At 34.1% G+C, this 17,817-nt stretch overlaps 1 protein-coding gene across 1 annotated transcript; it reads right to left on the bottom strand.

The window, feature by feature from the left end:
* Nucleotides 1-9,493: 9,493 nt before the first annotated feature.
* LUM (lumican) lies at nt 9,494-16,220 on the bottom strand. The gene is made up of 3 exons (XM_012753878.2): nt 15,993-16,220; nt 12,715-13,597; nt 9,494-10,313 (listed from the first exon to the last, which is right to left on the bottom strand). The coding sequence occupies exons 2-3, from the start codon at nt 13,574-13,576 to the stop codon at nt 10,159-10,161; spliced, it is 1,017 nt and encodes a 338-aa protein (XP_012609332.1). The 5' UTR covers nt 13,577-13,597; nt 15,993-16,220; the 3' UTR covers nt 9,494-10,158.
* Between the last annotated feature and the right edge of the window lie 1,597 nt (nt 16,221-17,817).

Here is a 17,817-nt window from a genome sequence, read left to right as displayed (position 1 = left end):
AGATTAAAATAAATACCTAACTCTTCAATGCCCAGACATCAAAAAAAAAAAAAAAATCCACAAGCATAAAGAACATCCCAGAAAACATCACCTAACCAAACAAACTAAAGAATATACCAGTGATGAACCCTGGCGTAATGGAGATATGTGACATTTTAGATGAAGAATTAAAAATAGCTGTTCTGAAGAACTCAGTGAACTTCAAGACAATACAGAGAAGGAATTCAGAAGCCTATTATAGAAATTTAACAAAGAGATTGAAATAATACTAAAAAAAAAAAAAAATCAAGCAGAAATTCTGGAACCGAAGAATTCAGTTGAAATACTGAGAGATGTATCACAGTCTCTGAACAACAAAATTGACCAAGCAGAAGAAAGAATTAGTGAGCTTGAGACAGACTATTTGAAAATACACAGTAGAAGAGAAAAAACAAAATAAAACAAAAGAGAATGAAGCACGCCTTCTAAAATCTGGAAAATAGCCTCAGAGAAAATATTTACACACTAGCCATCTGACGAGGGATTAATAACTAGAATATATAAATAGCTCCAACAACTTAATAGAAAAAAATCAAAGAATCTGAATTAAAAAATGGGCAAAATATCTGAATAGACATTTCTCAAAGGTAATTGTATAAAATGGGCAATAGGTATATAAAAAATGCTCAACATCATTAATCATCAGAAAAATGCAAATCAAAACTACAATACGACTCATCCCAGTTAAAATGGCTTTTATCAAAAAGATTATAATGAGGCCGGGTGCGGTGGCTCACGCCTGTAATCCTAGCTCTCTGGGAGGCCGAGGCGGGCGGATTGCTCGAGGTCGGGAGTTCAAAACCAGCCTGAGCAAGAGCGAGACCCCGTCTCTACTATAAATAGAAAGAAACTAATTGGCCAACTAATATATATAGAAAAAATTAGCCGGGCATGGTGGCTCATGCCTGTAGTCCCAGCTACATGGGAGGCCGAGACAGAAGGATCGCTTGAGCCCAGGAGTTTGAGGTTGCTGTGAGCTAGGCTGACGCCACGGCACTCACTCTAGCCTAGGCAACAAAGCGAGACTCTGTCTCAAAAAAAAAAAAAAAAGATTATAATGAATCTTGGCAAAGATGTAGAGAAAAGGAAACCTCTGTACCTTGTTGGTGATAATGTAAATTAGTGCAACTACTATGGGAAACAGTATGGATGTTCCTAAAAATCTAAAAATAGACTACCTTTTGACCCATCAATTCCACTTCCAGGTATATCTCCAAAAGAAGGGAATTCAATATGTCAAAAAACTATCTGCACTTCCATGTTTATTGCAGCTCTATTCATAATAGCCAATATTTGGAATGAATCAAGGAAGTGTTCATCAGTGGATGAATAAAGAAGTTGTGGTACATACATACAATGGAATATTATATATCCATAAAAAATGAAATCTTGCCATTTGTAACAACATGATAGAACTGGATAAGATTATGTTAAGTGAGATAAGACGAGGACAGATAGACAAATCTTGCATGTTCTCACTCATATGTAGCAGCTAAATATATATAAAAAAATTGATCTTATGGAGACAGAGAGTAGAATAATGGTTAACAGAGACTGAGAAGGGAAGTGGAGGTGGGAGGATAAACTGGGGATGGTTAATAATTTTTAAGAAGCAAAATAAATAATTTAAAATAAATTAATAAATAAAATACTTAAGAATAAATTTAACCAAGGAGAAGAAAGATCTGTACACTGAAAATTGTAAAATATCAATGAAAAAAGAAGACACAAATAAATGCAAAGATATCCCATGTTAATGAATAGGAAAAATTAATATAGTTAAAATGTCCTTACAACCTATCTCAGTTCATTTTATGATGCTGTAACAGAATACCTGAGACTGGATAATTTATAAAAAGTAGAGATTTATTTTTTATAATTCTGGAGGCTGGGAAGTACAGGGTCAAGGGGCCTACATCTTATAAAGACATTCTTGCCCACAGAAGACGGCAGAGAGCATGAATGCATGCTTGAGAGAGAGCAAAACTCACTTTTATAACAAAGCCATTTCTTTTGATAAGAACATTAATCCATTCACCTAGGTGAAGCCCTCATGACCTAATCACCTCTAATTAGACCCTACCTCTCAACACTGTTGGATTGAGGACGAATTTTCCAGCACATAAAATTTGGAGAACATGTTTAAAACATAGCAAGAAGTCTATAGATTCAATACAATCTCCCTCAAAATTCCACAGTCAACATCGTATTGAACGGCGAAAAATTGAAAGCATTCCCACTTAGAACTAATAAGTTTTTTTAAAAAGAAATAAAATAAAACCATTCTAAAATTCGTAAGGAACCAAAAAACAATCCAAATTTCCAAAGTCATTTTGAGCAAAAAGAACAAAGCTGGAGTCATTACACTACCTAACTTCAAAATATGCAAAGCTATAATAATCAAAAGACCGTGGTACTGGCATAAAAACATTTATATAGACTGCCATAACCAAATAGAGACCCCAGAAATAAATCCATGTATTTAATCAATTAATCTTCAACAAAAATGACGTGAACACACAAGGGGCAAGAGCAGACTTTTCAATAAGTGGTGTTGAGAAAACTGTATATTCACCTGAAGAACAATGAAATTTGACCATTATTATACACCATATACAAAATATCAACTCAAAGTAGATAAAAGATTTAAACATAATATCTGAAACTATAAAAGTACTAGAAGAAAACATAGGGTTAAACCTTCTTACATTAGTCTTGGCAAATATTTTTTGGGTATGATCCCAAAGGCACAGGCAACAAAAGCAAAAATAGATAAATGGGATTACATTAAACTAAAAAGCTTCTGCACAGCAAAGGAAACAATCATCATAGTAAAGAGACAACCTATGGAAGGGGAGAAAATATTTGCAATATTTGATAAGTGGTAATAGCCAAAATATATAATATCCAAGGCAACTCAATAGCAAGAAAACAAATAGCTAAATTAAAGAATAGGCAAAGGACTTGAGTAGATATTTCTCAAAAGAAGAGATACAAATGGCCAAAAGACACATGCATATATGTATATACATACACATATATACATAAGCATATATAAATTCTTAACATCACTAAACATCAGAGAATCCCAAAGTAAAGTCACAATGTGATATCACCTCGTATCTGTTAATGGCTATTGTCAAAAAGATGAAAGATAATGTTTGGCAAAGATGTACAGAAAAGGGAACCCTTTCACACTTTTGGTGGGAATATAAATTAGTATAACCACTGTGAAAAACAGTATGGAGTTTTCTTTAAAAATTAAAAATAGAACTACCATATGATCAGCAATTTCATTTCTGGGTATGTTCATAAAGAAATTGAAATCAGTTTGTAAAGGATATATTTTCACTCTCATGTTCATTGCCACATTCTGCACAATAGACAATATATAAAATCAACATAAGTGTTCACTTATGTATGAGTGGATTTTTAAAAAGTGGCTGATAGATAGTCCATGACTTATAATTGCTCAATTTAAGATTATCCAACTTGATAAAGATGCAAAAAAGATACACATTCAGCAGAAACTGTGCTTTGAGTACCCATACAATCACTTTCAGTATGGTATTCAATAAATTACAGGAGATATTTGGCATTTTATTATAAAATAATCTCTATTTTAGATTATTTTGTCCCCTGTAGGCTAATGTAAGTATTCTGAGCACATATTTTAATATAAGGAAGGCTAGGTTAAGCTATGGTATTTTTAAAAGTTTATTAAATGCATTTTTTGGCTTATGACATTTTCAATTCATGATGGATTTGTCAGATTGTAATCCTATGGTAAGTCATGGGGCCTCTGTACATTCAATGGAATACTATTTAACCTTCAAAAATAAGGAAATCTTATTATTTTTAATAACATGAATAAACTCGGAGGACATTCTGCTAAGTGAAATAGGTTAGGCATAGAAAAACAAATGCTACATGATTTCACTTTTATGTGGAATCTAAAAAAAATACGAGTAATGGAAGCATAGAGAGTAGAGCAGTGGTTGCTAGGGTCTGAAGATGGTCCAAGACTATACCCTTGCATTTAGACAAGATGAATAAGCGTAGGAGTACTGCCATAGCATGGTGCCTGCATTTTATAATAATGTATTGTATGCTTGAAAATTGCTACCAGAGTAAAGCTTAAATGTTCTCAAACAGAAAATGATATGTGAGCTGATGGGTATTTTAATTATTTAAACATTTTAAAATGTGTTTATATATATAAACACATAAAATATCATATTGTCCACTGTAAATGTATACAATTTTTATTTGTCAAGTATACTTTAATTTAAACAAAACAGATTTAATAGATTGAAGTGAGTGACACTGTGAATTACAGTAATTGAAATGAGAGTAAAACAAAATAAATTTTATTAGAAGTTGTTAGAAGAAGCTCAGCTCAATATTGACCTTTCTAACCTGTTCTTCCCCACCATAGTTTCATTCCAGGAATTCTATTCACAACCACATCTTAAGAACTTACTACCAGCCCCTGTGGTTTGTCAAGGCTGAAAAGAGGAAATTTATAGGCACATATGTAAACACATCGAAGCCCCCCTAATGCCAAGGGAGCTTACTCTGTTATAACATACACTCTGAGACCAGAGCTCTAGTCCCAAATAGGCGCTGCGACACTTCAAATGTCTCTGATCCTACATTCTGATTTCTTTCTGCCTTCCTAAGTAGAAATGTACCTTATTGATCTAAAATTAGACTTAAAGAACATTTTCTGAATTAGCTAACGTATCATAAAATCTAAATAAATGTCCAAATAAATATTATTTATTACAATTAAGTCTCTTCCCCAAAACATCTTTCCCTATCATCCAGTCAAAAATGGCCCCTCCCTTTCCTCACATCCCTTCAGGTACTTTATTTTTTTCTTCATAGCATTTTTCACTAGCTGACATCATATCACAAACTATGTGTTTATTTGCTGATTGTTTGAATACCCTATAAATGTCAAGTTTGTTAGGGCAAAGATTTATTGGTCTTGTATACTACTGTGTTCCTAGCCCCTAAGCCATCCCTGGGGTATAGTAGAAGCTTAATAAAAACTATATATATATATATATATATATATATATATTTGTTGACAGACTTAATGGAAAAGGTACAGGTAGAGGCACAATGGAGGAAGTTGTTAAAGAACTTAACAACTTTGATAAAGGATTTTTATTTTTAGGATGGAGTTTCTTTTTATAATAAAGGATGTAAATTCTATTTGAGGAGGTTCAGAAGAGGTACTCTGGTAAAGGAGCAGACTAACCTCAGGTGGGTCTTGATGTGCATGTGTTTGTAAGCCGAAGGAACATAAAGGGACTCCAGGAAGAAAGGAAACTTTTCCTTGTCACCAGAGCAAACAAAACAAGATGGGAACTTATAAGGATGGTTGACATGATTGCAGCAATTTGATATGGTGTAGGATGAGACCTGACAGAACCTGGTGAGAAATGAGGCAAGAGAGGTTACCAAGAATGACCAGAAGGCAAAGGGCCTTCGATGTCCTGAGGTGCTGTGTATGTCGCTCTGAGGAGAATGGATCACATTCTGAAAGCAATGGTGCATCATTGAATAGTTTTAAATAGGCAAATAATAAAGGATCAGATTTATATATTAGAAAACTCACTCTAACAATACTGTGGATGTTTGGCAAAATACAAGAATCTTTGGAAATCCAGATAGAAATTGAGCAAGTCTTGAAATAAGGCAGTGGCAGTGAGGATAGAGAGGGATTTATTTGAAATAATAATCCATAGGGTAAGGTAGCTAAGGCTCTTGAATATTTTCAAACCATGCAATTCTTTCTTTTTATAGAACAGCAGGTGCATTTTAAGGGGGTAAGATGTAAATATAGATGATGCTCTTTGGACCAACCAAAATTTGAAAGCTATCTCACAGTAGAAGTGAAACCTCAGGGCTATCAAAGTGAGATTAAGATGTATGAGTGGGACCTCACTCGTTTTACGTTGTCTATATTTCTACTTTTCTTTACATATGTTGTAATTCAATTTCTTACATCTTATCTGGAAATAAAATCTATTGAATGCATGAGTGAAAAGGAAAAGAAATTTTCTAGATGTTTTTAAAATGTATTTCTATTTATTTCATACATTTACAAGTCTGTTTTAAATTGTATAGCATTGTTATTTTACATACATTTTTAGTTCTGGTAGTAAAATTGGAGTTCCCTTGAAATAAAATGAGCATTTTCTTTTACTTGTAAATGCTAAGTAAGTATTTATGATGATTGAAAAATCCAACCAAAGAAAAATCTAAGGCCATGATTATGATAAAATTACAACTATAGAAAAACCGGAACCCAAGTTTTAAAAGATCACAAGGAAAAAAATTCATAGTCTTTTGTAAAGACAACCTTTTAAACTCTCTGGCATTTCTGAAAACATAGCTATTATCAGTTGAAGAACTTTTAACTAAGAAATCAACATTCCTCTAGCTCATTTAGTGGTCTATTATTCATCTGTATTTTTTGTGCTTATTAGGGCATGATAATTCCTCACAAACCTCAAAGCCCGAGAACATTATAGTTCTCCTTCACCGTAGAGGCACCAGCTAGCCCTAATTTCAAACAGAGATCTTGAGAAAAAAAAAATGAACTTTTCTGATTTTCCCATTTTCTCCCCAAATTAGAGATTTGGGGAGATTATAGCTAAGATTATAGCTAAGGATCCAGCGAATCAGTCTTGGAAAGAAAGAATGTATATGTACCATTGCTTTAGTCCATTTAAGGAGAGTTTATCTAGAAAGAGGTAAAATCAAAATCACTGTTGTTACTAAGATAGTTGATAGAATCTACTATCTAGTTGTTTTAAATTCCCCCTATTGTTAACCATATGCCCTGCATAACTTCTTGAAAATTTAATCAAAGTAAATCCTAAGTCATCTCTCTTGATAGAGTACCAGTTGAATAACTTTAAAGGGAAAAGGAACACAGTCAGGCAAGAAGTGTTAAGTTACAACTCTGAAGCAAATTTGGTGACAGGAGTAGCTCATGCTATCTTTATGAAACTAGCTTTTTTATATCTTGCTTAAAGATGGGAAAATTGAGGGCTAGAGAGCTTAAATGAGCTACTGTGGAAAAGTAATATTTATTCACATGTATCTGCATTGAGAATAGCAGGGTTCTTTCTATTCTACCTCCCTGGAGAAATGTACTTTTCTGCTTTTTAACTTATTTTGGATTTCAATATCTTGATCATAGTATCACACTAAGTACTTAAAATAAAATGTGCTACACTAAGCATTAGTATAAGAATAACTGATGGATCCTCTTTGAAAATGCAGAATCCTAAGTTATATAATGTATTGGGTCTGTATATCTGGGACACAGTTTCAGGTAATCTGAATGTAGAAAAGTGCCCCAATATGGTGGCTACACACTTAAAATTTTGAAAACTACTATCCAAAGTGGGATGTGGGTAGAGTGATGAGGGAAGAGGAGGTAGGGTAGTCTCCAGATTTCCTTCCCTTTTCACCTCCCTAGGGCTGCCCTATGAGTAAAGAAGTAAGTGGGAAGCTCCTCTTCTCCAGCTGTGCCCCAAAAAGACAGAGGGTTGCCTCTAGAAAGAGCGAGCAGCTGTCCCCAAAGGGGATCTGACTAGTGCCTTTCCCAGATCCCAGATGCTTAGACGAGATAATGTCACATTGTGCTTAATTTGGTCCTTGTCAACCAGTATTAACTACAAAAAGAATGCTGTTTTAAAAGTTGTAGTTTTGGTGTTTAAACTTAAGAATAACATAGGACTTTGGATAGAGATACATCAAAGGCTTTTAAAGATGAAGACAGTTAGCCGAGAAGATGTTTTCCCTAAGAAGAATAGAGACAAAGAATGTTTAAGTCCATCACAGTCTTTCTAAAGGAGAATTTATGGCACGTTATCTACTACCTACTTGAGAATATGTTTTCAAAGATTTATGGTGAATTTTTTTTTTTTTTTTTTTTTGAGACAGAGTCTCACTTTGTTGCCCAGGCTAGAGTGAGTGCCGTGGTGTCAGCCTGGCTCACAGCAACCTCAATCTCCGGGGCTCAGCGATCCTACTGCCTCAGCCTCCCGAGTAGCTGGGACTACAGGCATGCGCCACCATGCCCGGCTAATTTTTTCTATATATATTTTTAGTTGGTCAATTAATTTGTTTCTATTTTTGGTAGAGACGGGGTCTCGCTCAGGCTGGTTTCGAACTCCTGACCTTGAGCAATCCGCCCGCCTCGGCCTCCCAAAGTGCTAGGATTACAGGCGTGAGCCACCGCGCCCGGCCTATGGTGAATTTTGTACATAGAGAAAGGAAAATTCATTTTCATTTCTTATATGTTACAGTTTTATCAAGAGAAAATAGATTTTAATTTTATACCAAGAAATGACCTGAGGGTGCTATCACAGCTCAAGGAATTTACCTAGCGTAGAAAAGACATGAGAATAAAAAATGCACAGTATATCTAATATAATGTACATCTCACACATCTGCCAGTCAGTTCAGTCCAAATGATGATCTTTTGATGACAGGCCATTTCACCATAAGCTAGAGTTCACTAAAAATGTTCTTTTAAAATATATTATGTTTCAGCGATATTATTCCTTTATTTCAGACACATATTTGACTACATATGCACTGATACGGATACCATACTTTTGACTGAAAATTTACAACTATTCAAGGACTATTTCAGGCTACCAAAGTGACACAGCAACATGTGGTAAAGAGTAACTATGGTAGATTAAGGCATTCAATGAGTTTTTGTTTTTGTCTTTTTTTTTCAAAGAACAGAACTAATTGATCATTGGAAATTGTTTTTTAAAAAGCATTCACAAGTTCATCACATTCTCTAAGAACCTTTGGCTCCAATAATAGGTTTTAGTTTTAACTAGGTAAAATACAAGTTATTTTTAATAAATTATATGCACTACTATTTCCCATTGTATCAAATTATGTATACCAGTATTGCAGAAAGCTGAACACTGTTATTACTGTATTATAAACTCAAAACCTCTGTTCCAGATGTATTGGCTTCAAGTAATCTTCAAGTAATCTTGAATCTTCATTTTTAGGTATTATTTTCAAGAAATATTTATATTTATTTTACATTTTTAATCTTGAGAGTTGTCCACCATTTTTGCTTAACAACCATGCAATGATTGTTGAGATCTTATAGAAGATTCTTATTTAATAGAATATTATTGCATATGAATCAGGAAAAACAACAAGAATGGAAATAATGACAACTATCTAAGCAAGTTGTGAGATCTTATTATATATTATAAGATGTGTTCAAAAACTCCTTGTAAGTAAATGCTAGAAGCAGACAAATTTTAGTGGAAAATCCTATGTTTGCATTAGTAAACTATTATAGGCTAGACATTATCTTTTGAATTCTAATCTATTCTTTTATTTATTTTATATATGGGAGATACGAATTTCACAAAAAGTCAAACACTGATACAATTTGCTATGTTTTATTTTGCTATTAGCTTGTTAACCGTACATGCAAATAATCAAAAAGAAACATATACATGACTTAAAGTGAAAAAAATTCTAGAAAAGAAAATTATACTTGGTAAGTATGCAAATTATTAATACCAAAATACTCTTTAAGTGCATGAGGCTTCATAAATTTTGTCTAATATTTTGCAGAATTATTGGTCTCAAAATATATCACCTATTTTTTAATTCAACAAATTTGAACAAATCAAGATAATTTGGTCCAAGACGGTAAACATCTGTATGTATGTAGTCCATGCTTTTGGACACATTAACTTAAGATTTAAGGATTATAAAACGTAGCTGACTTTCATAGAACCAGTGGAAGGCTTTGCACATCATTTGACAGTAGAGATACAGAAAACACTAAATTTACAAATTAAGTATTGAGTTTGTTTTCTATTTGTGTGCATGTGTGTGTTCTTGTGATGAAACAGGCCTGCTTTTCATCTTTTCCTTAAGAAAAAGGAGTAAATGTTTACAAAACATTTTCCCTAACATTTTAAATTTCATGGAAGTAATAAACAGCAACAAAAAACGGATACAATGAAAACCAACACACAGAAAAGTAACCATACAATGTTGCTCCAGGATAGACCTCGAAATAACTGGAATTATCAGATATTAATTAAGAGTGATTTCATTTGCTACACGTAGACATTCATACATATCAGGTGGCAAGTTGCCTTCGGTCAGGCGGTTGCCATCCAAACGCAAATGCTTGATCTTGGAGTAGGATAATGGTCCCAGGATCTTACAGAAGCTCTTTACATCAAACTCTGGAAATCAAAGAATAGAAAACTTTAATCATTTTTTTAGTCCACTGGCTTAAAATACTAATTTGAAAAACTCTTCAAGTCTTTAATATTATCAAGTAGGACAACTCCAAAGCAAAAACCAAATCGTGGAATATATACCACCTGAGTTCAATTTTTTTTTCTTCTGTTTCATTCTCAAACTCCAGTTAGCAATGACTACAGGGGAAACCCAACCACACTGTACCCCTTTCCTTCAAGATACTGCCTTAACTCATCAGTTTAATTCCAGGGAGCTTTCTATGGTACCTGCCTTTGAGAAAGTATGGAACAATGGAAAGAAAATGGGCATATGCCTATATTGGGACTCTGCCTCTTACCAGGTGGGTGACCTTGGAACACTTATATGATTTTCCTGTTAGAGATAACATAGCTATCTCACTGTAAATTAATAAGGAATGTAAAGCATTTCATAGAGTACCAGTACCTAGCATGTCCTAAATAATTACTGATGTCCTTTAAATTTTGTTCTCTCTTCCCAGTTACTCTACATTAAGAAGATCTGTGATTAGGTTAATGCTTAGAATTGCAAATTTGAAATATGAAAAATTGTTTTCGGCTATATATTCTCTAATATTAGAAAATATTCAAGGACTCCTTTTATAGTAAGAGAATATGAACAGTTGGTATGATTATGGATTATTATTGTCTGGCAAGATAACCTCAGTTGAGGAGATACATGCAAAGACAAACAAGAGTGCCTGACAATGTCAAGGAGAAAGAAAGAAGAAAAGTAACTACTAGTCAAATGACCACTGTGTGCTGGGCACTGTGATTTCTATCTCAGCTTAGCACTCAGTTCCCATTGGTCTTTCTCCTAGAAGCCACCTTTCCCATCTTCCACACTGGCTCTTCCATCCTTTACTCATATGATGTGTACTTGCACATGTGCCTGCATTTGTATCCTTTTTTCTTATTTCACAGAAAGGAGTAGCTCTACTCCTGTGGCTAACCTCTGCCCACAAAATCTAATGGATTTCTTCAGCCCCGAATCACCTCAAATTCCTTTAGCATTTTGGTCTGCCAGAGTGTTCTACCTCCTAACCACACATGTTTAAAATGTGGGATCACATATTGCCACATAGTGAATTTCCACTGTGAACAACTGTAGTTTAACTGTGTTAGCTTGACTGTGCATTGTGTCACAAACAGCACCAACTCCTACCTTGACTGCTTTCCAGATACCAGGAAGAACATGTGGTGCCTCAGAGTGGGCAGCCATCGTCTCCTTCATGAGAACACCCCAATTCTACTAGCAGTTACATGAGACCATTGAAGAATGATAAAGTATCACATTTGTAAGGTATATTGTAATTTTTTCTGACAGAAATATCTTTATTCAGTATGGTAAGAAAAGCAATTTGCAGCAGATGAAAATGTTTAATTTTAATAGATTATTTTGCATATAAAATTGCTTTATATGTGAATCAATGTTTCCCACCTGACTTTTCATTTAAAAAGCTTGTCCATGAATTGGCTTTTCTCTTCTGCCAAACTCTGTTAGAGTAAGGCGAGAAAATATGAATTTCAATTTCCCACCTGAATCTGTATTGCTTGAGTTGAAAAATGTCCCAGAAGACCAGATAAGTGCATAAACAATCTAAGTGAAGGAGGTCAACCTCCATCCAGAACATAAATGAAAAATTAACTATGGCTGCAGGAGAAGGAAAGAGGAAACTGGAACATCAAATGAGCAGAAGGGCTGTCTATAAGAAAAGGGGCTCTGTAATACCGTATTTTTTTTAAAAAAGATGTTCCGAACCCACTTCATATTCCTTCCCTCCTTAATCTTTCTCACAGTCCTCATCAGAACACTATGGAGGCCACACACACCAGAACAGAGGTCACAGAGGTAGGCAATGATCATGAGAGCAGAATAACATGTTGAGTTCCAAGTAATGATATCAAGGAAGAACATGAGGCTATAGGGGCTTCTCTGGGGTTATGGAAGATGACTTGAATGCCTCTCCCAATTGTGCCCCTTCTGAACTTGTTTATTCCTTCCTCAGCTATATCTTATAAAAAAAAAATGTATGACACAAATCTAAATTTTAAAGGAGACAACTAATAAAAGGTAAATATCAAGAGATAAGATAGGATAAATTAGCACAGAATATTAAATTTGAAGGAATTAGATATTAAGTTCTATGATCTTAATTGTTCCTTATCTGGACACTTCAAAAAAAGGCTAGATATTGGAGATATAGTTGAGTTAGAATTATTTTATGTTTGAAGTAGAGGGTTATTTTGCTGGCATTTTATTTACTTTTTTTATTGGAGCCAGAGGTAATATTTGTGTTGCACACCTTAGGCATTTAAAACTTGATGGTACATAAATCAAACACAGGCACAATTTTCTACTTACTTTCAAGTTCATTGACCTCCAGGTAATAGTTTTCAAGGTTTTCACTGACAGTTGGTATGCTTTTAAGTTTATTATAGGAGAGATCCAGCTCAACCAGGGATGAGACATTAAAAGAATTTCCAGGTATTCCACTATCAGCCAGTTCATTGTGAGATAAACGCAGATACTGCAGCCCACTAAAGCTCTTGAAATACTCATCAGGGATGTTGCTGATCTTATTGTTGTCTAAGTAGAGAGTTAGAAGAGATACTGGGAGACCAGAAGGCAGTTTGCTCATCTGATTGAAGCTCAAGTCAAGGTACTCCAGTGATTTAAGACCTCTCAAAGCAGCCGAAATAGCATCCTCTTTCAGCTGATTGTGTTGAAGATGGATGAAGGTCAGGTTTACCAGTCCTTCAAAGGAGCCCAGCTTTGTGATCTTGTTATGAGTTAGCTGCAGATCCTCCAGAGATTTGGGAAGTGGGCCCACAGACTCTGTCAGGTTGTTGTGGTTTATATGCAGCTTCTTCAGTTGTTTCAATTTAGAGAAAACTCTCCCTTTTATCTTGGAGTTTTCTAGAAGGTTGTGATCCAGAATGAGCCACTGTAGATCAGTTACGTTCTCAAAGGCCTTTTCATCAATATGATCAATCTGGTTATTCCTAAGGTAAAGGTATTTGATTCCAGGAGGCACCATTGGCACACTCTTCAATTTCAGCCCATCGCAGTACATGGCAGATGGATAGCTTTCAGGGCAGTTACATTCTGGTGCACAGTTTGGTGATGAGAGCCCATAAATTGACATGGGGAAATCATAATCATAGTATTGGCCACTGGCCCCCCAAATTAAAGCCAAGAAGAGAGCAAATACACCTAGATTCATTTTGGGCAAATGATTTGAATCCTAAATAAAGGAGAAACATTCTTTACTATAAAATAGTAGACTTTCAAAAAAAAAAAAAAAGGAAATTCAATTTGCAACACAATGCATTAGAAAATGTGCATTTTGTTATTTTATCAACTTTTTTAGTGCATCTAAAGGTATCTTTTAATTTTCACTTACATTTTGAGGATGAAGGTGTATGTTTACAACTTTGGGGTGAACAGGTTTCAGGCTAGACTGCATACATGTGCGCCCCCTTCTGGGAGAACCAGTCCTAATTGTTTCAGTCAATTTCTTTAGGTCCTTCTTTAATTAAATGCTTTCCTGCAAGAGGTTTCAGGGTGGTGCTCACTGATCACCATATTAAACCACTGCTTTAGAACATCCCTTGAAACCAGAAGAACTGAAAATGAGAAGACAGCTGTAAGCTGTACACTATACCCTACCATTCAACATCATTAAAATATCTCATTAAGATCCTTCCTGAGAACATGGGCAATCTGTGGTTTTGCCTGGAGGAAAGCTGTCCTTATCATGTGTGGGGGAGTTAGAGGGGATGCATTCCTTTAAAAGTGTTTGGTTATTATTGGTTCTGAGGAAGGGGAACAAGATTCTTGGTGCTGGTGTGCATGCATATTATTTCAAGATTTGTTTAACATTTCACACTTTTAAGAACAATGCAAAATTGTGTTCTGAAACTAATATTTAGTAAAATAGTTTTAGTAAAACTAATGTTTATTGATCAGGGAAATGTCATACACATTCTAAGAATTTTTAAATCTAGAAAGAGATCCAACAGGTAGAGAAAGATATTCTTTTCCAAATTTTGAATTAAATTAATAGTCCCTCTCAATAACTCATGAGTTCTCCACCTTCTTCCTGTCAAAATTTAAGGTGGAATGGTTTGTTTATGTAGATTTCAATGGCCTCACAGAATGCAGGTGGAAGAGAGGTAGGAATTAAGAAAAATTTTATATTTAGGAACCATTTAGGCAAAGATTCAATTGAGAACATAAATTAAAAATAATTTGTAATAGTTATCTCCTCATATTAACGTGTTTCTAACAAGTTGCTAAGGTGAGGCTCAAAAAAGCCCATTTCACTTTCTTGGGGGAAGTTCACAGTTAGGTAAAGGAAAATTAAGATATAAGAGATAGACTTTTACAGAGTGAAGAGTTTATGGCTCAAGTGAAGTTGGTAGCCTTGGAAGAGAAATGTGAAGAAGGAATCACATTCTGTTAGATAACATAGAATATTGTATCTTCCTATGAAAGTATGATACAAGCTTTTGAATGAAAGTGGTCTTGGATAAGTAGGACCTTTGGGATTAGAAATTAAAAACATCTTTTCTTTGCTTTAACTTGGAATTCTAAGGCAGTCTATTTCATCAGATGAAACACTAAAAAACGTTGTTAGAAATACTTCGATTACTGACATAATGTAATATGTAGCCAGATTCTTAGTAAATTATTCCCTAAGATTGTGATGGAGGCATTTCACTTAGTTGACAGCACTTGGCCATGATAATAATTGCATAGTGCTAAAAAGAATATGATGACATATTCCTAGGATTATTTATAAGATACAGGATGTTAATACTGTAAAGATTTGTCTTGCTTCATTAATAAGCTATTTTAAATTGAATATACACCAAAATACTCATGATAACTATAATGTGAGTATTGAATAGTAATGAAAAAAAGCTTCCATATTTTTGACAGAGTAAAACGAGGGCTCTAAATTCAATGAAAGTTTATAACCATATAATGAGTTCACTATGAGGCAAAAGTACACTGTACTTCCCCTCGTTTGTTCAAATACCTGTGGTTATAGAGAAAATGCTGTTTTCTAAAAGTAATCACTTCCCAGAATTTCTTTAAAACATTTTCCTTAAGACATATATCCAAAAACAAATCTTTAAAATTACCAAAATAAAAACAAGTGATCTATAAGTGTCTAAATCCTTTAGTTCATTTTTTGTAGCAACATAGAATGTTTATTGTAAATTATAACAAATTCTCACACTATATTTATTACAAAATGTTTTGAATGCTGATTGAAATGACCTTCTTTGCTCCAATGATACTAATGTCTATAACTAATTAGCATAAATAACAAACATCTTAATTTCTATACCTTTTCACTGTGTCTACTTTAACTATTTTCTCATTCTAACCTTGAAACTTTTATAACTTCCCTTGCCAAGCAAAACACCATATATTGCATAAAATTTCTCTCAAATCCATAAATCATGGAAAGCACGTTAAACAAAATGTGAAAATAAATACTCAAAAGTGTGGATTTGCTGTTGAATAGCAATTGGCAAAGTTGCTCTGGAATTTTTTCTGTTCCTGTTACAACAAATGCTATCCCAAACAGTCAGCACCCCCAGTGCTATAGTTAAAACAGCACTTACCTTTCTGTCTTGACACTGCTTTCGTTAATTCTTAAAGCAGATGCACTGTGGACAAGAATCCACCAATATATGCTGTAAACTCTGTCAGGACGGAACTGGCTGCCAGATTCTTAGTGATACAAGAGCTGAAGGGGGTGGGGGGACCCAGCCCAGTCACGCCAGTCTCTGAATGGAGTTATGTCATTGTGGGGATCTTGTGGTGTGGCATGTGAACACTCTGCTCTCTAACGAAGTGCAGGAGGACGTGGAGTGCAAGGACAGCTCAGTTCGTTCCCTATGGAATGGGAGAAAGATACATATTTAACCAGCTCCAATACCATAGCTTTTAAGCAAGGATTGATTTGAGTCCAGCTCTAAATGAGGCTGCTCATCGTGAGAACATTTCTCTTGTAAACCTCTTTATTTCTGTGGCTGTGGCAACAATTAAGTGCAATATTCTCAGCCAACTGTCATGTTCATCTAAAAGTCTTATAAATCATATACAGAACAAATAATTTGAGGAAAATGCAAATGAGCAGACTCGAGGAATTGAATCCTTTTTGCCCCTCACTCTTGGAACCTATATTGATTTACTTGGACCAATTTAGGTTTTGGCTATGAGAGTAACTTACATTGGTTTCTGAAATATAAAAAATTGCTTCATATACACCTGATTGCAAATGAGAAATATCAACATTTTGAGTTTACTTCCTATGCTAAGGGGACTCTTTTTATGTTATTCATGTCTGGAACTAATCAACAATGTCCTGCCTGTTTCTTATTTTGTGGATTTCATTTAGGAATTCACCCAAAACCTTTCTTGGGGATAGCATTCTATAGCTTAATGCCAAAAAACATAAAAGAACAGAGGAAAAAAATAAATGTATACTAAAACTATCACAAAGCAATAATTTTTCATTTTCTCATTGCATGCTAGTGATTTTTTTTTTCAAATTTAAAAGTTATTGAAAGTTGTGATCTCCCAGTGGCCTGGTTTAATATATCTTTCATTTGTCAGTTCCTGATGCATGCTTTCAGCAAATGGAGATCTACTCGGAATCCTTGTTTATTTTATCTTGTGATTTTTATCAGTTGTATTTATGATATTTTTTCCTCCAAAATGTTCATTTCCTCAGGTTTGTAAATACTCTTACACCCAGACATCTTAATAAAAGTTGCCACATTGTACATTTTTCCCTTTGTAAAATAACTTAATATATCACTCTTTAGCAATGAGACCTGTGGAAAGTTAATACTAATCTGCAATTGCTTGAAAAAAAAAAGACTGCTAGAATAAATGCTTTATTTTTGTAACAGAACTGTTAAAAAATAAAAGATAATGTTCTTGAAAATAACTTGTGGAATTGTAAGATGAGCCATAAGCATAAAATTTTTGCTATCATTATTTTAAGAAAATTGATAGGTATCAGTTTTTTAATAAAGGAAATAAACTTAAAAACAATCAAGAAAAAAAGACAAATCAAATATAATTATGGGGTCTTCTTATATGGGGATTGTCAAAACTACTATAAGTATTAATTTTGAGTGCATTGATTTCTATAATCTGAGATAATGTTTGAAAAATTCCATCTACCTTCTCCTTAAGATTTTTCTTTATAAAACAATAAATGTGTGGCAATGTCTGTAACAGATTTTAAATGCATTAAATTGGATTTAGCTCATTTTGAAGCTGATATCATCAGCATATACTTTTTAATAAAATCAGTTTTATCAGACCAATAATTGAATAACTAGCACTTTTCAAAGTATATTTCCAGGGTACATTAGAAAGAAATGAAATTAATTCTTATGATGTATCTTAATATATCCTATGCTTTACTCTCAA

The sequence above is a fragment of the Microcebus murinus genome, chromosome 10 (genome assembly GCF_040939455.1).
Source record: "Microcebus murinus isolate Inina chromosome 10, M.murinus_Inina_mat1.0, whole genome shotgun sequence".
NCBI lineage: Eukaryota > Metazoa > Chordata > Mammalia > Primates > Cheirogaleidae > Microcebus > Microcebus murinus.
Note: the sequence above shows the minus strand (reverse complement) of the source record. Positions and strands in the feature narration are given on the sequence as shown.